The following is a 23,875-nucleotide window of genomic DNA, read 5'->3' as shown; positions in this document are numbered from 1 at the left end:
TGCTTGAATCATCTGTTATAGATGCAAAGGCCTGTTATGTTATTGAAATGGCCCAACTTATCAAATATCGCACGCGATTTTCTCTGACGTTATGAGGTGAGGGTTAATCAACAAAACAATTCATAATTTATCTTATCATTATCGCAACCATTTTGTGTCTCACAAAGTCACACCCACACCATCAGCCTATCTCTAAATATGGGCTAGTATGAAAGTGTGCACAAGTAGCGACGAGACGCAACTTTTCATACAGTGCTGCAGTGGATGCGTCATGCGAGAGACAAAATAGGCTTGTGCCGTTTCGTTCGTTGATCGGAGCGCTCCGATCTCGTTCAATCGCTCCCATGAACTAGTTCGCTCTTTTAGGTCTTTTGCTCATTTAGTTCAGCCAGACCAGCGATCACTGCGGTCGGAAAAATCAGAACGAATGGGACCGAATAGTGTCAAAATTACACAAATAGTCCACAGATAGTAACATTCCGGGCCGAAAGGTTGTAAGTAACCGAAGTTTAATATGAAAACTTGACTTTTTTTGTTGCTCTGCTAAGTAGCTCTCGCTCTCGGTCGGCGCAGTCACACATTCGTTCTCGATCCAAACCGCTCGCGCTCGCCGATCCTATACTTAACTAAATGAGCAAAGACCGATTCTCAGAGCACGGAAAGATTCAGTTCATTTCGGTCATTGATGGGATTTTATTCCTAACAGTTCATAGTTCGTGAACGACACAAGCCTAAGACAAAATAGCTGCGGCGAAAGTGCCCGTGGGCATCGGGGCATACCCTTATGACTTGAGCCACCGGCGAACAACGAAGCAACGAACCAATGCAACCCGAAGTAAGAGACCAGAGACCAGTAGGCGCCTAGCCACGGTTCGCGCGCATCGCGTCCCTTCCGCAAATATCGATAGTGACAAACAGTGAACGCGAAACGTAAACAGCCTAAGAAATGCTGCCAACCTGTTGTTCTATTGAGAAACTATGAAATAACAAAGGATTTCCTCTCATGTCAACATGTACTGCAGAGAACTATGATGCCGCAGCAGAGATACTGGAATAAATATCGTAAATACAAATTTAAAGAGGATAAGGCAACTGATCGGATTACCTATACTGAGAATTTTTCGAGAGCAGTGTAGTAAAGTACCTACTAACATTTTATAAAAAATATAAGGAAGATGTTTACAACAATACGAGTATAAATATTATTCATTATTGACGAACAATACCCTAGAAAGCCAAAAACTAATTTGTGTGGGGATAAGTACCTAACTTTCTCTGGACATTTTTTGGTAGAAAGAATAGTCAAGTTTGGTATCGAATAATACAAAAATAACAAAGTAGCATAATATTTACATACCTACCTTTGTATTTTCACTGAAAATAATAAAAAAGAAGGTGATAACTAGAGACATAAATTATTGCTTGGGTGAATTGTTGACAAGTAAGTACACGTTTATGCAATGTTATGATAATTATTGGTGAGTTAAGGAATAATTATTACTAAAGCTTCATGCTTTTGTGAGTTCCCAGTTCGGGGCCAACTACTAGTTGAGCTAAATGAACAATATTTGCAGTGTATTTTATAAAATAGCTAGAATGATTAACTCAATAAAAATCAAACTAAGACGCCGGCGGTTACTAGCATTCGTCATCCTGGCGGTTGTCTGCGGCTACGTAGGGCTTCAGACACTGTCCCCGGACCTTTACTTCATTCATTGGGGTCCACTAGAAGATATATCGTGCCATTACATAGACCTAGACAATACTTTACCTGGAGCGGAGAGTGGGGACTTTCAGCCGCCGTCGCGCTCAATATTCTTTCACGAAACGTCTTGTAAAGGAGACTTGAATTCGCGTCAAGCGTGTGCCGTGGAGTCCGCGGCCCGCGCTCATCCTGGATGGCAGATAAACGTCCTATTCGCGGCTCCCGTGCATAAAAATGCTTTGAGGAATGGAAGTCTGTCAATATTGAAGAATTTTACTAATGTTAGGTTATCTAGAGTGCATATAATAGATTACGCTAAAAGGACTCCGTTGGAGAGTATGGTGTCGGGTGGTGCGTTGAACAGGACGCGGTGGCGTATATCGCACACCTCGGACGTGCTTCGTTACCTATCTTTGTATAAGTTCGGTGGGGTGTACTTGGACTTGGATGTTGTCGTGGCGAAGGCGCTGGACCCGTTGGTGAGGAACTGGGCGGCTCGGGAGACGGACACTGCGGTGGCGGCCGGCGCGCTGGCGTTCTCCAGGGACGAGCTCGGCAGGAGCGTTGCTGAGGCGGCCATCAGGTGAGTCATGAGTGGAATGACTCAAAAACTTCCTCAGAGTCAGACCAAATTAACTAAGTTGGCAACGAATTTGTTAGTCCAGGCCCCGTAGCCGAATGGCATTTCTCCGACGCCAAACGAAAGCGATACGCCGCTGGCTCTGTCGCGCCAATACGCAAGCGCGATAGAGATAGATATCTACTAGCGCTTCGTTTCGTGAGCGTTTCGTGAGCGATTGTGCCATTCGGCTAGCCACCCCGGACGTCCCGGTTTGCTGACTGCCTGCATATTTTCCTCACATGCAATAATTGTGCGAGGACATAATCCACTCAAAATCTTTTACTCGGATTAGGAGGGCGATTTTTGAATCTCGCATACGGGATTTTGTCACTAAAATACCGGTTGAAAACGGTGACTTGCTTATTTTTTTCAGTGACAATTTTCTGAATTCGAACGCGTGAGACTCAAAAATCGGCCCGTAGTATCTGAATTCAAAACTGAATCATCGGAATATGTCGATAGCCACCTACCTAATAAAGCAACTGATATAGGTACGAGTAGAAATGCACGTCTATATTCAGGGATTCGTAAATAAACAACCCCGACCTCAGACTATTGCATTTCTGACGAGAATAGACGCAAATGGCGCGTTAGAGCGTTTTCGCACTCTGTCCGATCCGAACCCCTGAAAATAAGGCCCTTGTAAGCCGTAAAACTGTTTATATTAGATCTAATTTTACACAATAAATCCGAAGAATGACGGAAAGAAATCGGGTGACGGAGATCGGATGGGCACAGAGCGTTTTCAATTTTTTTTTCATATAGGATGTCTAGGGAACATTTCATGGCCGCTGTACACACATGGCCAACAGTTCCACCAACCCCCTTGGCCATGTGTGTAGAGGGCTACTTGGCCGTAAGTTGGCAGTTGGCGCTTGCGCTTGCCGGCCAACCGATTCGTGTCGGTTTTTTGTCCACACATCAAAGGATCTTGGCGCCAATGGCCAACTGCGTTTACACGTTGGCGCTTCATTCAGTTGGTCGTCAGCCGTCAGAGAGGACAGTAGTGATATATTTACGAAAATAATAAGTTTATCTATGCCAATAATAGTGTAGATTTTAGGAAATAAAATAACCTTGCAAATGTTTAATGTATTTCCTAAAAAAGATAAATGTTCTTATCAGAATATTCAAAAAATTGTTAATATTGCAAATAATTTAATTTTACTACGGGGTTATTATTTTTTAATATTTTTTTTCTGACAACGTCTATGACCAAGAATTTCCTAGATTTTTTCATTACACGTCCATCTTTCATGAAGAGCCAATGCCAAGTGATTGGTTCGCCAATGTGTAAACAGCGGCTCTTATCTTGGCCAAGGGGTTTCACAAAGGGCTGGTGGAACCGTTGGCCATGTGTGTACAGGGGCCATCAAAGATGGCGCCTTCAGTTTATGGGATATCCTCATGGCCCCTGTACACATATGGCCAACGGTTTCACCAACCCCCTTGGCCAAGCGTGTAGAGGGCTACTTGGTCGTAAGTTGGCGCTTGCGCTTGCCGGCCAACCGATTGGTGTCGGTTTTTTGTCCACACATCAAAGGATCTTGGCGCCAATGGCCAACTGCGTTTACACGTTGGCGCGGTTGGCGCTTCATTCAGTTGGTCGTCAGCCGTCAGAGAGGACAGTAGTGAAATATTTACGAAAATAATAAGTTTATCTATGCCAATAATAGTGTAGATTTTAGGAAATAAAATAACCTTGCAAATGTTTAATGTATTTCCTAAAAAAGATAAATGTTCTTATCAGAATATTCAAAAAATTGTTAATATTTCAAATAATTTAATTTTACTACGGGGTTATTATTTTTTAATCAAATTTTTCTGAAAACGTCTATGACCTAGAATTTCCTAGACTTTTCCATTCCACGTCCATCTTTCATGAAGAGCCAATGCCAAGTGAGTGGTTCGCCAATGTGTAAACAGCGGCTCTTATCTTGGCCAAGGGGTTTCACAAAGGGTTGGTGGAACCGTTGGCCATATGTGTAACGCAACTTGACGCAAGCGTACATCCGTAAGGGACAGATATAGAATAATGGAGCGAATTTAAGAATCACTTTAAAAATGGCTGACAGTTTACCATAAACAACCTACGTAATTTGGACGGATAATAAGCTTGACAAGTCACGTTCATGTCCTTATTGTTTGCCACAAACTCGTTTGTGGCAGCGGCGGAAAAGTGAAACTATGACAAAGACAAAAAATAACATTTTGCTCTCTGTCACTCTTATTATAATTTGTATGTGACCATCTCGTTCGGTAGTGGTATTATTATTTGGCTGTCTAGTCTATAGTATCTTTTGTTTAAGGGGATATCGGTCCTACATCCGATAACGCCGATATTGGATCGGATAATATGAAAACGGTCTGTCTCGTGCTTGGAGCTGATTCACTTTATAAGCCAATTGAGTAGATAACAGTAATCTTCATTTGTAGTGAAGAGTTCAGAACAAGTATCTGACTCATCTTGTAAGTGGGCATTTGAATTAGGGTGCCGTTCCACCAGAGATGAACTACGGATGTGTTTGATAGCCACGTTCCCACCAGCGCTATGCTTTGTACAACAATGAACCAGGGGCGGCTCACTCCACGATTCGATTGACGGCACATGTCAAAACAAATAACATTAGGAATTGGTAAAGGCTGTCACAGACGTGTTCAGTAATTATCTTTATTTTTTTCCCCTCACTAGCTCGGAAACACGTGTTTTGTCCTTTAATATCAGCGGGTAAAAACGCATTTTATCCACTAGTGGGTAAAGTAAATTGACCTTGAATAAAGTCACATTAACTGCTTTAAAATTGATAAAAGTAGGTGAATCTAGTAATAAAGATGATTTACCACCTGTGGAACTACTAGAAGCAGTGATAAAGACATCTTTTTGAGTTGTACATAGTTTTTTCGCTATAGTGAGGGGAAAAGTTTTGTGTTACACTCGGGTGCAAATGTATTTTACTTCTCGTGTGTAAAAAAACTCGCAAGTTCAGGATTCTATTCTCGAACCACTCGCTTCGCTCATGGTTCAACTATAGAATCCTTTCACTTGCTCGTTTTTCAATTTCACACTCGGCGTTAAAATACAACTTTGCCCCCTTGTATAACAAATAACTATTATTTTTTTTAATAACTCGTTAACCGTAAGAGTTAAGATCCTACAGGGTGTCCACTTTCTGGAAAGTCAGGGAAAGTCAGGGAAAAGTCAGGGAAGCTCATAGTGGTCATGGAAAGTCAGGGAAAGTCAGGGAAATGATTTGGAGGTCAGGGAAAAACTTGACACCAAGAAAAAAAAATCAAAAAGTATTTAAAAAATTATATGATTTCTTGGATTGACCACATCCATGACAGCAAAGATCGACTCCTGGTAGTGATTTTAAGGCAACATAAAAATGACACTTTAGACTTTTCATTACAAGTATAGTACCTGGCCTCCATCCCAGTGATTGCTAATGAGAGATGTCAGCTCATGCTCTAGCTGACCTTAATTTATCCGGCCCAAAATCGTAAATGCGGAAAATCCAGATTTTTTTTTACATTGCGTGCCCTACCCACATATTCCAAAATGGCGAAGGGGGTCGGGAATAAATTCAGTTATCGTACATACAATCAAAACATAACAATCACGCCTGTATCCCATAAAGGGGTAGGCACATGAAACTACCAAAGCTTCAGTGCCACTCTTGGCAAATAAGGGGTTGAAAGAAAACGAAACTGTGACATTGCCACATTGCATTGCCATTGTCAGTTATTGTGATTCAGATTAACTGGAAAGTTGCACCACAATGTCACCATATACAACATTCATAATTTGCTTTTGCTAGGGCGATGTGAAAACGACAAAGATAAAGTTACGTCGCTGTCCAAATTCTAAGTATCTATCCGACAATCCAAAGCGGAGTTCCCCATAAAGGCAATGGCGCATAACGTCACATAGAGGCGCAATTTTGTATGAGTCAAAGGAGCATAGGAGGATAATAAGTTGCAGTTGGAAACCTAAAGGCATGTAGTGGCAAAACACCTAAATGGGCATCCCGACGCTGACAACAAAGAAAAAATTTCGCGCTCGCTTCGCTCGCGATTAGTATTTTCCATTTCATCAATTTTAATTCCCTTTATTTTCGTGTAAGTTTCATGAAATTTAAGATTTTTTGGAAAGTTTCCGCAACTTGCACATAACTACTCTGCTCTGATAGACTAGGTACTCCATTTTGTTTCCTATGTTATGTACATAATAACTACTATCAGCCCCAGGGACGTATAAAAGTGGAAAATTTTTCGCGCTCGCTGCGCTCGCGATGGTTTTTTCTACTGTAGCTTACCCAAGGGCGCCGAAACTCAAACTCGCTCTACCCTGATGCACGGGCCGGTTAGTTTTATAAAACCAGAAATTAAAGTTTGATAGTTAACATAAAGATAAAAAACCGTAGGTATAAAAGTATGAACTGCCTTGCAAATTTTAATATTCCGCCTTTAAAAAACAAACATATTCCAGAAAAAAAAAAACTGTGACAGACGGACAGACAGACGCACGAGTGATCCTATAAGGATTCCGTTTTTCCTTTTTGAGGTACGGTAAAAAGTAAAAACTTATTTTTTTTAGGTTTTTTTTTTTCAAGGCAGAAAAAAAACGGTTTTTTTGCAACTCTAAGCAAAAGTGGTAATAGTTGAATGAAAATTTGGTCAGGGAAATTTTCTTAAATGGTCATGGAAAGTCAGGGAAAAGTCAGGGAATTTTTTTTGGGTTTAGTAGTGGACACCCTGTCCTAGTTTCTTAGAGAAATTAATTGTATTTGATCTAAAGAACCTTCCCTTAAAGTTAACGGAATTCAATAAGAACAGGGTGTATATTCTGTGAATGAACACGATTGGTGGATAAATAAAACAGTATAAGGACACCCACGTAGCACATCTCCGGTGGAGAGGCACCCTTATAAATTGTACTTTGTAAATTGTAGTATAAAAAAAAAAAAAACTAGCATTGTTAGTCAGGCCGAGACCAGGTAAATTGCCAACGGTTTTGATAGGCGCCTCTGACTGTAAAACGTCATACGATACACATGCGAAGAGCAAATTCGCAACTCGTGTCGATTTCAAACACTCCGGTCGTGTTTTAATTTATTCCGTTGACTTATTTATCTATCTTTATCTAAATGGCATAAGGTAAATATTGTTCCGTTATCTTGTTTGCAAAAGTATTTACATATATGTACTATATGTACGACAGTACAAGGACACCCACGTAGAACATCTCCTGTGGATAGGCACCCTCATAAATTGTACTTTGTATAGTATGAATTTTTCTGAGATGAACTTTTCGGTTTTGCCCTAATCTGTTAAACAAAGGCCTTTGTTTCTATTATTCGCGGTGGTTAGCTCCCGTTTCCACAGCACGTGCTAAAGTCTCAGTGTGGTTAAAAAGCAACTATCATGATAGCAATAAGGTTCAAATTTATTAAACAGTTTGCAGTGTGCAGGTAACTTTTTTTGAAGATGACAAAACGTGTTATCTCCGAAAGGGTTTTTTATGGATTTGAACCTTATTGCTATCATGATAGTTGCTTTTTAACTACACTGAGACTATAGCGCGTGCCGTTTAAACGGGAGCTAACCGCAGCGAATAATAGAAACAAAGGCCTTTGTTTAACAGATTAGGGCAAAAGCGAAAAGTGCATCTCAGAAAATTCATACTATAACTAGCATTGTTAGTCAGGCCGAGACCAGGTAAATTGCCAACGGTTTTGATAGGCGCCTCTGACTGTAAAACGTCATACGATACACATGCGAAGAGCCAATTCGCAACTCGTGTCGATTTCAAACACTCCGGTCGTGTTTTAATTTATTCCGTTGACTTATTTATCTATCTTTATCTAAATGGCATAAGGTAAATATTGTTCCGTTATCTTGTTTGCAAAAGTATTTACATATACTATATGTACGTGGTACGAGTATGCCGTCATATCCACAGATAACATTTCGGAACAAAGCTCGGTGTGTCCCAACGAAACTGATAAGATAAGGCGAAACCGCACAAGAAGTAAGAACACATTTATAGTCTGTCCCCACAGTCATAAACCCCCCAGTTCCCCTGTTCATAAACGTTTACTCCTAATAATCGTTTGTCTCTTTCCGACGTATTAGTATGATAGAAAGGGACAAACGATTTTTATCAGTTTGTCAACTTTAGGGACCATCCACACACAGGCGACGCATGTCCTGATTGTCCTGTAATTAAAAATCGTCTCCTCAGTACATTTTGTATAGGAAGGACGTAACGGCGTGGCTTGCGTGGGCGACGGTCGCGCGACGGCGATGCGACGCATACGAAATCAAACCTTATCGATATGGAAGTAGACGATGCGATGAGACGCGACGGCGACCAACAAATGATGTAACTACCCGAAAATATACTAATTGTTTACGTTTTTTGTACTGTATTTTTTATACACCATACCTATGTAAAAGTACAGTAGTAAACTCACACCTATATTCTCAAAAATGGTAGGCAGAGCACATGAAACTGCTCATGTTTGTCACTCGTAGGTCATTCATTCTATTAAAGGATTGAAAGATAATTTTTAAGAAAAAAAAAAACCGCCTTCCTTTGGGGTTTTGGTGATGAATACTTTCAAATGTTGGATTATGTTATCAATTCGTCTGTATATTTTTTAATGTTTGTTATTCGATATCTCCGTCATTTCTGAACCAATTTTGAAATTTGGATGATTCTGAAGTACTTACAGATGATAATGATTATCAAAACGGAACTCTAACCAGGGGCGGCTCACTCTTCATCAGCAGTTCCACTGCACCAAATGTCACTGTTCTGGACGTAAGTGCATGCTGTTCTTATCAAAATACCAAAGTCACTATAAGTGTGCCGTTCAGATTTGAGGAGTTCCGTTCTGACCATCATCAGCAGTTCCACTGCACCAAATGTCACTGTTCTGGACGTAAGTGTAAGCTGTTCTTATAAAAATACTAAAGTCACTATAAGCTGTGTGCCGTTCAGATTTGAGGAGTTCCATTCTGACCATCATCAGGAGTTCCACTGCACCAAATGTCACTGTTCCGTACGTAAATGCATGCTGTTCCTTTAAAAACACAAAAATCACCATATGTATGCCTTTCAGATTTGAGGAGTTCCCTCGATTTCTTCAGGATCCCATCATCAGAACTGGGTTCTGAGAAAAATGGGACCAATCTGTGTGCATATACATTCAATCAAAAAAAAATTTTTCAAAATCGGTTCAGTAACGACGGAGATATCGAGGAACAAACATTAAAAAAAATAAAAAAAAAAAAAAAAAAAAATACAGACGAATTGAGAACCCCTTCCTTTGAGATTTGGAAGGCGGTTAAAAACTAAATGTCGTCCCATTTTCTTACATATCTACTTAATATTTACTTATTATTGATTTAAAAGATAAGAACTACTATCTACACGTAAGTATTATTATTATTCAGTGGTACAAGTAAGTACTGACGTAAATTATTAATAAACTGTTCCGGTCAATCAATACGCACTAAACTTAATCAAAAGTCGGCTTGTTACTGATACTGGTATACAGAGTGCAACAGTAGTACGTAACAAAATTAAAATTTCGTAATTTTTTGGTGCTTTAAGGTTGATAAAAAAGTGAGCTACGTGCGCCATCATCAGATACATAACATGGGAGCGGACAAGGTGATCACAAGTATCTCAACAAGTCAACACTATTCTATTGTAAAGGCATTACTTAAGTGTGTGTTTTGATATTTTGAGTATATGGTCGGATATTGTCTGATGGTGACTGTATACCTACTAAGTACATATTTATATCTAATCTAAGGTTAGCTGGAAGAGATCCCTTATAGGGATAAGTTCGCCTTTGTACCTCTGTTCCTGTAAACTGTATATGAATCTGTTGTACACAATAAAGTGATTACTACTACTACTACTACTACTACTACTATATATATTTTTTTATTGAAAGATCCACGTTTCAAACCTTATTGTCTCTTTGAAAGACGATTATATAGCGCCAACATTGAATTTAAACCAACGACCATGCTTGGTCGACTATAAAAACGTACATGGCATGCAACAAGTCAAGGTCATGGCGTTACTACGTGATTAGTCGTCGATCATCACGTAGCCATGGCCAGAAACCATTAACTGACCATTATAGGACACAGTATGCCGCTACTGTGACAATACAGTGCAGACTAAGTATCCAAATACACAAACGCTTACGCTCCGCGCACACGGATGCAACAGTTGCACGGCGACATTTTTTGTCTCTGTCGTGCGTCCAAGGAGTGACGACAAAAAATGTCGCCGTGCAACTGTTGCATCCGTGTGCGCGGGCCCTTACGATAATATCGTGTAGCTGTCTCTATCACTCTTCCGTATTGGCGCGACAGAGCCAGACTGCGTTCGATCGGCGTCGAACGTCAACGATTGGCATTTCAGGCCCCGTAGCCGAATGGCATTTCTGCGACGCGAAACGCCGCAGAAATGTAGTCTGGCTCTGTCGCGCCAAACCGCAAGAGCGATAGAGATAGATAGCTACGAAAGAGATATTATCGTGAACGTTTCATGAGCGAATGCTGCTACGTAGTCTACGTACCCAGTTGAGGGTAAATGAAAACATTACAATTACCAAATAAGAAGGTTAGAAACAGGATGCTCATGTATTTGGTTGGCTAACCGACAAATGTAACTAGGTACATTTGTCGGTTAGCCAACCGAATAGTTAGTAGTTACTAACTACCCTAAAATGAACAAATTATTTGTTGACGCCCTTTTAAATATCTAAAAAGTACAGAGAATTGTCCCTAAATATCACTTGTGTGCCTGTGTATATATACAAAAGGGAACAAACCTTTGTTTGTCATCACCATTTTACCTGAGTCATCTGACGTCACGTGACTACTTGTAATTATGTAGGTAATTAAGTATTTATGGATGTATAGCAAAAAGGAAAACGAGTTCACCAATGGTTAGATTGTTAGAACACGATACTGCAATTTTCTTTTGTTTTGAGGACTGCATTTAATAGAACAGTAGGTACTTAACACTTATGTTGATCTCTGTTGACAAATAAACCAACTAATTATTTTGGCTCAGTGATCCAAAGTGAATCTTGGCCTCCGAAACGAAAGATCGCCACCTGTCCCGATCCTGCGCAGCCTCTTGCCAGTCACTGACTTGAAGCCGACGCAGATCCGCCACCAGCCCACCACACTGTCCTCCCAGCGATACCTGGGTCGACCCGCCATCAGGCCACCAGCCGGTCGACCCAAGAACGCTCTCTTGACGCTTTGACTTGACTTCGCTCTGTTGACAGGTGTTACAAATATAGGGGTCAAACTATACTAGCGCGTTATAGCATAGCTTCAGAATCTTTAGATGATAAGATTATGGTAGTACGCGATTCGAACTTTAAGACACGTGAAAATTTTGCTCTAAATACGACATGGAGACTTGGGGACCGATTTTTGAATTTCGAACGCATGATCTCGTCATTCGAAAGTAACCACTCGTTTTCAATTCTGTAGAATTTAAATTAAATCGAACTGGAGATACTATTGAACAAAATTCACCAAATGGAATGGACGAGAGTCGAGATTCAAAAATCGATCCCCTAGATCAAATCAATGTCAAATTCAAAAATGACTTTATGCTTGAAAAGCCGACTTTTTTAACACTGTCATATCTGAATCGAATTTGGAGCTAATTTTTGACTTAATGTTGAAGTTCGAACCGGGCCGCGAGTTGTCTAACGCGTAACGGTTGCATTTCCATGGGCCACAAATGCCACAATGCGTTGGCACTGTCATTGAGAGCATACATATGTCAACGATGCAGTTGCAACCGTTCAGGTACCCGTTTTATCCTACAGGTATTCTATATACATATTAGACTTGTTGCTAACCGATCCAGAAGCATCATGCTGAATTAGGATAATTTGATAAATTTCATTACATTACTAAGTACAATACTAATACCTGTTTTTTTTTTTTTTTGCAAACCTCTGCACTGAAATAGTCTTAGTAGGTCGTAGTAAACCTGAAGATGCGTCAATATTTAAAGATTATATTCTGGAATTTGAAATTCAAAATTATTTTGTAGAAAATATTAAATTATTTGGAATACGTAACAATAGGGCACTCTGTATTAGGTATGTTTTATTTTCGTAGAAAGTTCTATAAAGTTTTAAGTGATAAGTAACTCGATAAGTCTTACTGTGTGCTACATAATATACCCTGTTTTTATTGAATTCCGTTAACTTTAACTTTTAAGTGGTGGTTCTTTAGATCAAATGTGGATCAAATACAATTAATTTATCTAAGAAACTAGAGTCTTAACTCTTACGGTTATCGAGTTGTTAAAAAAATAAAAACCGGCCAAGAGCGTGTCGGGCCACGCTCAGTGTAGGGTTCCGTAGTTTTCCTTATTTTTCTCAAAAACTACTAAACCTATCAAGTTCAAAACAATTTTCCTAGAAAGTCTTTATAGAGTTCTACTTTTGTGATTTTTTTCATAATTTTTAAATATATGGTTCAAAAGTTAGAGGGGGGGGACGCACTTTTTTTCCTTTAGGAGCGATTATTTCCGAAACTATTAATATTATCAAAAAACGATCTTAGTAAACCCTTATTCATTTTTCAATACCTATCCAACAATATGTCACACGTTGGGGTTGGAATGAAAAAAAATATCAGCCCCCACTTTACATGTTGGGGGGGTACCCTAATAAAACATTTTTTTCCATTTTTTATTTTTGCACTTTGTTGGCGTGATTAATATACATATTGGTACCAAATTTCAGCTTTATAGTGCTAACGGTTACTGAGATTATCCGCGGACGGACGGACGGACGGACGGACGGACGGACGGACGGACGGACGGACAGACAGACATGGCGAAACTATAAGGGTTCCTAGTTGACTACGGAACCCTAAAAATCGTTAATGAACACGTGTGTGACAGCCTACCACTTCCCAATGTTATTTGTTTTGACATGTGCCGTCAATCACTTGAATATTATTCTTAAGGGTCTCTCACACTAATTTATTCATTTATTTTTATTATGTATGAAGGCGATAAAAATTTTTTTTTTGCGAATTTTTGTTCCTGATAACAAACCTAACGATAACGACATGTCGAATTTAACGGAAAACAAAAAAACACGGTGTATATATATAAGTTATGTATCATAGGGAATAATAAGATATTAAATATTTACCGAAGAAATCAATTCTGTTCTAACTATGTAAGTATGGAACCTTCTACAGTGGACGATTATAAAATTAAATCAATTGACAGTATTGACACAGGCCTTGGACATAATCGTTTCCAATAGAATTATCGATCATACCATACATATCATAGTAGGCAGGCCAAGGAGGAATCGAACATAAATCTGTATTTAGTGACACTGTCGCCATCAGATATATGAGAGCTGCCGAGATACTCAAAGATATATATACAACCTGTCTTTATTGATTTCTGTAAACCTTAAGTGCGTTTTCACATCCCATTTATAATAATTATAATCCATATCGGATGTAGGACCGACACCGACGTCCGATATATTTTAGCCGCCATCTTTGTCTTTTTTACATTACCTACGCAATTATTAACGTTAAAGAATACTTACATGATTGTGATATGAAATGAAATGAAATGAAATTCTTTATTCTTCAATTTAGGCATTAACATAATGCTCTTATGAAAGTCAAGGGTACATTTGTACAAACATAAATAAATAAATTAACCAATTATCCTAACTGAAAATACAATTTAAATTAAATAATTATGCATATAAAGCAAAATACATTATTTTGGTTTGTCACTTAAGTATATTTTCCATATATCCCGGTCTGTGATATAGTCCTTAACTTTATAGTATGCCCTAGCAATGAGCGCCCCTTTTACAACGGCTTTAAACTTTGCGTCTGTAAGATTACAAATTTCTAGTGGAATTTTATTGTAGAACTTTGTACAGTTTCCCAAGAAGGACTTTTTCGTTTTTACTAGTCTACAGGAAGAAACTTTAAGCTTACCCGAATTTCTGGTAACCTTTGCTTTCTCAGAGTTTGTTGGAAAAGCGTACAAATTTCTCCTGACATACATAATGACTTCGAAAATATATAGGGACGGCAACGTTAAATAGTATTTATCAAAGAGTAATAAGTATCTTAGAATTATTTGGTCCGTAGCGTATAAAAGCGGGTGCAACAGCAGAAAGTGCCGAAATCTTGAAACGTAATAAATACAAAAGTCTTAGGAAAGAATACCTTTTTGTACCTTTTGGCGTAGAAACTCTAGGCCCATGGGGTCCCAGCGCGAATGAGTTGTTCACAGAAATCGCGAAGCGTCTGGTTGAACTAATTGGTGACCGAAGAGCTGGCGACTTCCTCGCACAACGTATCAGCATTGCGATACAGCGAGGAAATGTCGCGTCTGTATGCGTGATTGCGTACTTACGCAATCCCGCATACAGACGCTTAAACACTTGTTTAAGTGTAAGTGCGTTTTCAGGTTTTCACATTATCCATCCGATATCGTATATAGGACCGATATCCCATACATTGCAGGTTCCGTCTTGGAATTTTTCCATTGAAATCCTTCCGACATCTGATATCGGATCGGATAATGTGAAAACGGACTAACGGCCCAGCCACGACATTGGTCTAAGCGCGACAGCGGTGAGCGGCGGCCATACGTGCGAATGAAAGTCCCATCGCTTTGTCTCGCTCCAATGTATGGCCGCCGCTCACCGCTGACGCGCTTAGACCAATGTCGTGGCTGAGCCGTAAGGCTGTGTAAGGGCCTGAGTGCACGCTCATATTGGGCGTGCAGTGGGGCGGGGCGTGCGGCGTGCATGTCAAACAAAACAATTGAAGCTCTTACAAGTGTCCTGAGTAGCTCCACACTGCGTACGGTGAGGGCCCGGTGGTCACAGGCTCGCCCTCCCCGCTGCCAGCTCCGCTCTAGTTAAGCGCCCCTAGGCCTTAGGCCGTTTTCACATTATCCGATCCGATATTGGATGTCTGAAGGATTTAAATAGAAAAAATCCAAGATGGCGCCTGTAATGTATGGGATATCGGTCCGACATCCGATATCGAATCGGATAATGTGAAAACGCACTTAGTGCTAGTTCAGACACAGCGGAAACCGCGGGGATGCAAACCGCGCGGATCAACCGCGCGGGTCTTATTTTAATAGCATACTTAGCATAGTACTAGACCGTTCATACTACACCGCGGTTGTACCTCTAGTGTGAAAGTGTGAACGTTCCAGTATTATGCTATTAAAAAAACCGGCCAAGAGCGTGTGGGGCCACACTCAGTGTAGGGTTCCGTAGTTTTCCGTATTTTTCTCAAAAACTACTGAACCTACCAAGTTCAAAATAATTTTCCTGGAAAGTCTTAATAAAGTTCTACTTTTGTGATTTTTTTCATATTTTTTAAACATATGGTTCAAAAGTTAGAGGGGGGGGGACGCACTTTTTTTTCCTTTAGGAGTGATTATTTCCGAAAATATTAATATTATCAAAAAACGATCGTAGTAAACCCTTATTTATTTTTAAATACCTATCCAACAATATATCACACGTTGGGGTTGAAATGAAAAAAAATATCAGCCTCCACTTTACATGTAGGGGGGGTACCCTAATAAAACATTTTTTTCCATTTTTTTTATTTTTGCACTTTGTTGGCGTGATTGATATACATACTGGTACCAAATTTCAGCTTTCTAGTGCTAACGGTTACTGAGATTATCCGCGGACGGACGGACGGACGGACGGACGGACGGACAGACAGACATGGCGAAACTATAAGGGTTCCTAGTTGACTACGGAACCCTAATAAGATCCGCGCGGTTTCCTCTATCTGAACTAGCACTTATACTAAAGACAATAGCGTGTCTACTTGTAGGCTTTTGTTTCTATTAAAAATAACTTACATTTGAAATTGAGGCCATTCAGTCTCACCTTTTTTTGCACTAGTACACTATCCAGTAAAAAATTCTAAAATGTCGTGAACTCATGGTTCGAAGCTTATTAGCATAAGGTAACCGTAATTCCTATACATAACCTATTTATTTTATTGCATCACTGTGTCTTAAGCCATAACATAAGGCAGTAAAATTGTATTGAGTATTGTCAACAACCATCAGTAATGTCAACATAATGTTGGTCCTTCTAAAACCGGATAGAAATATTGAAGGCACACGTGTGCGCACTTTGAACTAGCAATGGACTGAAAAAAAAGTTGATAACGACAAAATTGCCCGTGGGGCGCATGCGCATATCGCATACCCTAAGTCCTATAAGTCCGTTTTCACATTAATATCGGATGTCGAAGGATTTCAAAAGAAAAAATCAAAGATTGCGGCTTAAATGTATGGGATATTGGTCCGACTTCCGATATCGGATCGGATGATGTGAAAACGCACTAAGTCCGTTTTCACATTGATATCGGATGTCGGAAGGATTTCAATGGAAAAAATCCAAGATGGCGCCTGTAATGTATGGGATATCGGGCCGGGCTAGGTACGAAAAGAACGGAAAAATATTAAAATAAAATAGAAAGATGCATTATTTTTGTAATATGTTTTGTTAGTGTTATAGATATGCATATTTTTGCTATTGTAATTTTAATTAAAGACAACTAAGTGAATAATTGAACGACATAGAACCGTTTAATGACGAACTCGAGACCAATCTTTGCAATTTTTTTCTATCGAGTCAATTTCATTAAATCGTGTATCGAGTACGGCTATGTTCATTGAAATATAATGAATAATAATATATAATTTACTTGCCTTTCTAAAACTAATAGTTTGTCTTAAAAAACTGCGCAAGTAACATCAATTTTGCGCAATTGGGTGTTGTCAGCCCCTTAACAATAATTGCTTATATTTTAGCGAGTTCAAAAGGCCCTGCAGTCGGGGGCAATGCGGTCATACTCTTTTAACCCTAATTAAGGCGTAGATAATTAGAGCAGAGAATGGTGCTCCAAATTTGGTGTTCACAGTAGGCCCTCAGCGTGCGTAGCCGAATGCATAAACGCTCACGAAACGAAACGCTCCTAGTTATAGATATCTATCTCTATCGCTCTTGCTTGAACCACAGTGCGTTGCAGTTGCGTGGCGCGACAGAGCCAGAGATGCCTTTCGGCTACGGTGCCTGGTAGGTATCATAGCATAGCGGCTGGTAAGTTCGAGACGGTACATAAACTCTACTTCGAACTGTGTAAACTCCATTTCGAATGTACACTTGAAGGGCGGATTTTCTTGTCGATTATACTTTTTCTTCCAAATGTGGGAATTCTTGTACTTTTTCTGCTCAGAATCATGTCAGCTGTTTCAATTCCGCAGGAGAAAAAAAAATGAGTCAAATTTTTATTTATATAAAATTTTTATTATATTTTAGTAGAGTTACAATTTCCCATAGAACTTGTTTGATCGTATCGTAAATTCGTTCGTAACTCAGAGGAAAGCAATAAAATGTATGAACATTTTGGGACATCTTTTGTCTCCTATTAGAATCATGAGAGCTCATGATTCTGAGTAGAAAAGTGTAAAAATTTCCAAAAATAAATAATAAAAAAAAGTGAAATCGACGACAAAATAAAAATATGCTGAGAACTGCTCACATGATGCTAAAAATTGCACTGTTCGTAATGAAATTATGGAAGTGCAGTACGGTATGACGATGACGGGTCGATATTACAGCACGCGACCGAATATGAACTCCATAGCCAATTACTACAGGGTGGCATCGATTTCTTGTAAGTGATGAAACACGACAACTGTATTGTAACCCGGTCAAGTAGCTCTGATATTATTAATACCACAATCAATCAAAATATTCTTTATTAAAAAAGGCTTACAAAATAAGCATTTTTAAATAGTCAACAATGTACAATTTCCATCGTATTCTAAATATCAGAGCATTTATTATTTGACGACCGGTCTGGCTCAGTTGGTAGTGGGGTCACTACCAACCTAGCTGCCTGCTAAGCCGCGGTCCCGGGTTCGAATCCCGGTAAGGGCATTTATTTGTGTGATGATCACAAATATTTGTTCCTAAGTCATGGATGTTTTCTATGTACGTATATAAGTATACTGTATTTATCTATTTAAGTATGTATATCGTCGCTTAGCACCCATAGTACAAGCTTTGCGTAGTTTGGGGCTAAGTTGATCTGTGTAAGGTGTCCCCAATATTTATTTATTTATTTATTGGTGCAATGAACTATATTTGCATGAGTCCGCCTTCGCTGCATGCGGGTGGCGCAGGACAGGTCATTGTTTAATCTTTGGGGGAGGCCTATATCCAGCAGTGGGCGTCTTTCGGCTAATATGATGATGATGAACAATCCATACTAATATTATAAATGGGAAAGTGTGTGTGTCTGTTTGTTTGTCCATCTTTCACGGCAAAACGGAGCGACGAATATACGTGATTTTTTAAGTGGAGATAGTTGCAGGGATGGAAAGTGACATAGGCTACTTTTTGTCTCTTTCTAACGCGAGCGAAGCCACGGGCAAAAGCTAGTATTGTTATAAAACTACATTGCATTGATAAAATAATGTCAATCTAAATTGTATAAAAAATACTAGTCTACAATTAGTACTGTTGGGTCTCCCCACAAACTTAATTACAGCGTTGCGGAACTATAGTCTGTATCTTATGGTAATTATATAAATGTAAATAAAAGCTACCTTGACGCATTATTTGTGATTACCTGTCAATTTAGTTTTTTTTTTAATTTAGTTCGCCTGGTTCTGGAGGGATATATATATATATATATAGGTACCTATGCGATATAATCTGGCACAGATACTCAAGAATCAAAATCAGATACAAAAGAAGAGGTATGTGTGAGAGGTTAAAATTCTGTGCAAAACTTAGAATTGCTCTTCTTTGTATTGACGTGGTGAAGGTATATTATATTACTATTGTTTGTTAACAAACTGTTAAACTAAAATACCAATCAGCATCAAATACAAGGATTTAATTTAATACAACAAACCACGAGAAACAGACAACTTGGGGAATGAGGAGGCACACTCAAAGGTTATGACAGATGGCGCCACCCTATTAGTCCATACATGAGAGCGAGAAGAGGTTTTCTCTCTCTCACACATATGAATGACAGTGACATGCCTAGACAGTAAATTAAAAAATGAAAATGAATATTTATTTTTCAAGTAGGCATATTACAATGCGCATATGAACGTCAAATAAAGCTACGCCGGCTCTAACCCTACGCCTCAGCCTCGAGAAGATTTCAGTCCCCCCTCAGTTGGGAGGGGGGTATCCACTATGGGACCGGCAAGAAACTCGGCGGGCAACTTCTTTTCAAAACATTACATCTTATAATTAACATGCACACACACACACATGCATGTAGACACTAGCACAGGCGCCGCCTGGCGGGATAAAATGTCAGTGTGCCTCGTCCTCATTACAATAGTCCGCGCAAAAGGCGGGCGATGCTCTTCTGTCAAATCCGCTAGAGGTGCGACCAGAACCATTTGCAATACCGATCGTAGGGCTGCGCACATCACCGGTTATCATTGTTATCAATACTTATAATGAAATATTTTGTTCCAGGGACGTAAAGAACAACTACAGAGGCGATGTGTGGGGCTACAACGGCCCTGGTGTCATCACGCGGATCCTCAAGCAGCAGTGCTCGACCAGTAACCTTAGCCAGATGTCCGCTGCCACTTGCAACGGTGAGCATAGACTATACTCCTGGGTCATAGACAATATCACAACTATAGAGGGCATAATAGAATAGAAAGTATTTATTTGGCATAAAGATACCTACATAATAAAAACAACAAGTAATTAACAACTAGTACACGAAATATGATGCTACTCAGCAAGTCAGCATTCACAGTGTCTAATAGACGCGAGATTCAAGTGGATGTAGAACTTGAAAGAGGTAATAGATTTACAGTTTCTGATTGGTGGCGGTAAATGTCAAAGAGTCATAGATAGATAGATAGATAGACAATTTGACAACATAGACAATTTGACAACTATAGAGTGCATAACGCGCAATTTCAGTAATTTGTTCGCTGCAACATGCAACGGTGAGGCACAGACTATACTCCTGCCATAGACAATATCACAACACAACTATAATAGTGATTAGTGTGATCACACGCATCATGCATCATCAAGTAAGGCCCGGCGAGCAACCTCAGTCAGTGCTCGACCAGTAACCTTAGCCAGATGTCCGCTACTTATAGACAATACTCCTGACCTGAGTCAAATACCTCTGCCACACTATGCTCCTTGCGCTGCCGCGATGTTGCCCTCTTCAACCACACACTGCCCTATTCGCGCGATTATCGCACTAGGTTGTTGCCGGCCCTTTGACTCGCGCCAGAAAACCGACAAAATAGGGAGTGGTGAGCATGACGAGCGCCATGACGAGTAGCGCGGCCACACTATGCCTCTGCCCACTTCCCTCGCTACTTCCCATACCGCTGGTCGAGTGTGTGGCAGAGGTAATAGACTACACTCGTGAGTCATAGGCAATATCACAACTATGTACTGCATAATGGTGCTCCCACACTGGTTTATAAATGTTATATAACATCATGTGTGACAGGGGCCATCGCGCTATCCCTGTCACACCGTGTTATATAACATTTATAACAGCCAGTGTTAGAACATTTATAACAGCAGTAGGAGTAGGGTATATTAATGTTAATAAAATATTGTGTAAATGTGTTTTTATCGTATCGTATTGTATTTTTATTTTATCTTATTTATCAGCGCAGGATGTTATTTTTGATGTGGACATGAAATGGTTTTGCCGGCACATTAGATTGGAATTTGGAATATAGAAGTTTGATTACGTTATGTATAACCACAGAATATATAATCATATATCACTATCATATCATGTCATATATCTATATCTACAAATCAATATTGTCTAGCTAATATATATAACATTTACTTACATGTTAGTTAGACAATATTGATTCTTATTAAGCGTCGATATAATAGTACAGTAAAAGGCGCAAAGTTCATATTTTCTATGGGAGGATAAACATTCGCGTCTACATTATTTTAATTTTCTAAATAGCTTGTTGGATTTTAAAGGCAAAATTAGAAAACACAAATAATAGGGGCGCCACTGTGTATGTAAACCGGCTGGTGTGCATGTGGCAACTATTCTGACACTTCTATGAGAACAGTAAATTTAGTGTTGTTGTTGTTGTATTCCTAAGGCACCCCAGAGGTGCAAAGGGCCTTCACAAGCTCGCGCCCCGCCTTCCTATCTTCAGCGACCCTTGTGACCTCGCTCCAGCTCAAACCGACCACTCGTAGCTCATTTAAAGTGTTGCTAAGATAAAAAAAATAGTTTCATTTAGTTCTACTCTTTTTTGCCAGTGCCAGGCTGTACTTTAGTTTTTTTTTCTTTATTTTTCAGGATTCGAGGTGTACGGTCCCCAGTTTTTCTACCCTGTGGAGTACTGGAAAGGATGGACGTACTTCGACCCAGGAGAAATAAAACTCGAAGACACAGCCTACATTTTCCACGTATGGAACAAACTGACAGGTCACCTCGATGTACATAAAGACTCTCCTTATGCTAAATTAGCGAGGAAATATTGCCCCAAAGTTTATAAATTATATGGTGAAGACTTTTTATTACCAGTACAAGAGGAACCAAAGAATATATAAACAGTACGTTTGCCTACTAGAAATGAGAGCGTGTCTTGTTAATGCGTTTTTGCATTATCCGATCCATAAATGTGAATACGCACTTAGGATTTCCCCAGACCTATCGACGCGGAATCGGCTCTAGCCCACCAAAAATCGCGCGTTAGTATGAAGCAAAGAGGATCAAGTATTATAGAGCGTTACTGCCTCTGGATGGAGTTCAAGTCTCACCCAAGGCAGACATTTTCCACTTTTAAATTTATTCCAAGCCTAGTGGCATCGATTTCAAACATTTCTGCTAATTAGAAGTTAAAGATTTAAAGTAAAATGTGTATCACAGTTCACAGTGCATAGACAACTTTTGAACCAGTTTTGACAATTTGGCTCATATTCTTAGCTTGATATGTGTTAAAATGTCAAATATTGATATTAGCGCCATTTAGCCGAGCGTCCCCCAAAGGTGTAACGCCATCTAGGCCACCGTACCTTTTTCTGTAGAAATAATGTCATAGTTTAATTATTTTTTGTGCTTTTTGTGGCACTGAAAGTTAGTATTTCATGTGCTCTGCCTACCCCTTTATGGGATACAGCCGTGATTATTATGTATGTTAATTATTTTACTAACGGTTGTTACTCGAATCGTTATTTGATCAATCAGCTACTTTTGATCCTGACTGTAGGTACTTTAGGTTCAATGGTACTTTATTGACCAAAAAATCGGCAAATTTTTCATATTTAAGTAGGTAAGCTTTCTTTTTGCATGTAGAATAGAATAACAATATTTCAACTCAATTTCAACTTATTACAAATTAACGATGTTGATAAAATGATGACCTTATTCGAATTTCGAAATATTTGAACCCGAAATTGTGATTAACGCGCGTTTTTTTAACCGCTTGTATAAAGCGTGGCTTACACGATGCGGTCTAGAAGTTATTCGACGAATTTGGTGTGCGTGAGGGTTTTTTCATGTAGCTATATTTGATTTATGTAACTTTAAAAAATATTCCTAGTATTTTCAATCGCCACAATACCTTAAAAGTATTATGATTCGTGATAATATTACTATCGTTTTGAATCAAAGACTGTAATGGTCTGTCATCTGTCACACTTATATACTTAAGTATAGTATGAATTTTCTGAGATGAACTTTTCGCTTTAGCCGTAATCTGTTAAACAAAGGCCTTTGTTTCTATTATTCCCGGCGGCTAGCTCCCGTTTCCACAGCACGTGCTAAAGTCTCAGTGTAGTTAAAAAGCAACTATCATGATAGCAATAAGGTTCAAATTTATTAAACAGTTTGCAGTATGCAGGTAACTTTTTTTGAAGATGACAAAACGTGTTATCTCCGAAAGGTCTTTTTATGGATTTGAACCTTTACTATCATGATAGTTGCTTTTTAACTACACTGAGACTATAGCACGTGCCGTTTAAACGGGAGCTAGCGGCCGTGAATAATATAAACAAAGGCCTTTGTTTAACAGATTACGGCTAAAGCGAAAAGTTCATCTCAGAAAATTCACACTATACCTATTCTATTAATCGCTTATAACTTCTATTGAATCTCGATCAGTAGATGGACTCTGCCTTTTGGTAGGATAAAAAACAGTAATATGTAAGTGATAAGTTAGTATTATCTATTATGCTAGTAAGATATATTTAGAATGACTTGTTGTTAGTAGGATATAAGAAAAGTAATGTGATTCACTGATTTATAATTTGTGCACCGAGTCAATTTCGACTGGGGGCAATTTCAAATCTTGCTATTACTTAACTGAAGAGCCAAATATTTCGATTAGGTATTTGGTTTTGTTCCCCAGTCGAAATTGTCCTGGTGTACTTTGAAAGTATTTCATA

General features: G+C 39.2%; 1 protein-coding gene across 1 annotated transcript; it reads left to right on the top strand.

Annotated features, from left to right (window-relative positions):
• The first annotated feature begins 879 nt into the window (after positions 1 to 879).
• On the top strand, positions 880 to 23,208 carry LOC125233341 (lactosylceramide 4-alpha-galactosyltransferase-like). The gene is made up of 3 exons (XM_048139322.1): positions 880 to 2,288; positions 19,943 to 20,067; positions 21,786 to 23,208. Exons 1-3 carry the CDS (start codon positions 1,558 to 1,560, stop codon positions 22,037 to 22,039), a joined length of 1,110 nt encoding a protein of 369 aa, XP_047995279.1. The 5' UTR covers positions 880 to 1,557; the 3' UTR covers positions 22,040 to 23,208.
• Positions 23,209 to 23,875: the final 667 nt, after the last annotated feature.

This window comes from Leguminivora glycinivorella, chromosome 14 (genome assembly GCF_023078275.1).
Source record: "Leguminivora glycinivorella isolate SPB_JAAS2020 chromosome 14, LegGlyc_1.1, whole genome shotgun sequence".
NCBI lineage: Eukaryota > Metazoa > Arthropoda > Insecta > Lepidoptera > Tortricidae > Leguminivora > Leguminivora glycinivorella.
Note: the sequence above shows the minus strand (reverse complement) of the source record. Positions and strands in the feature narration are given on the sequence as shown.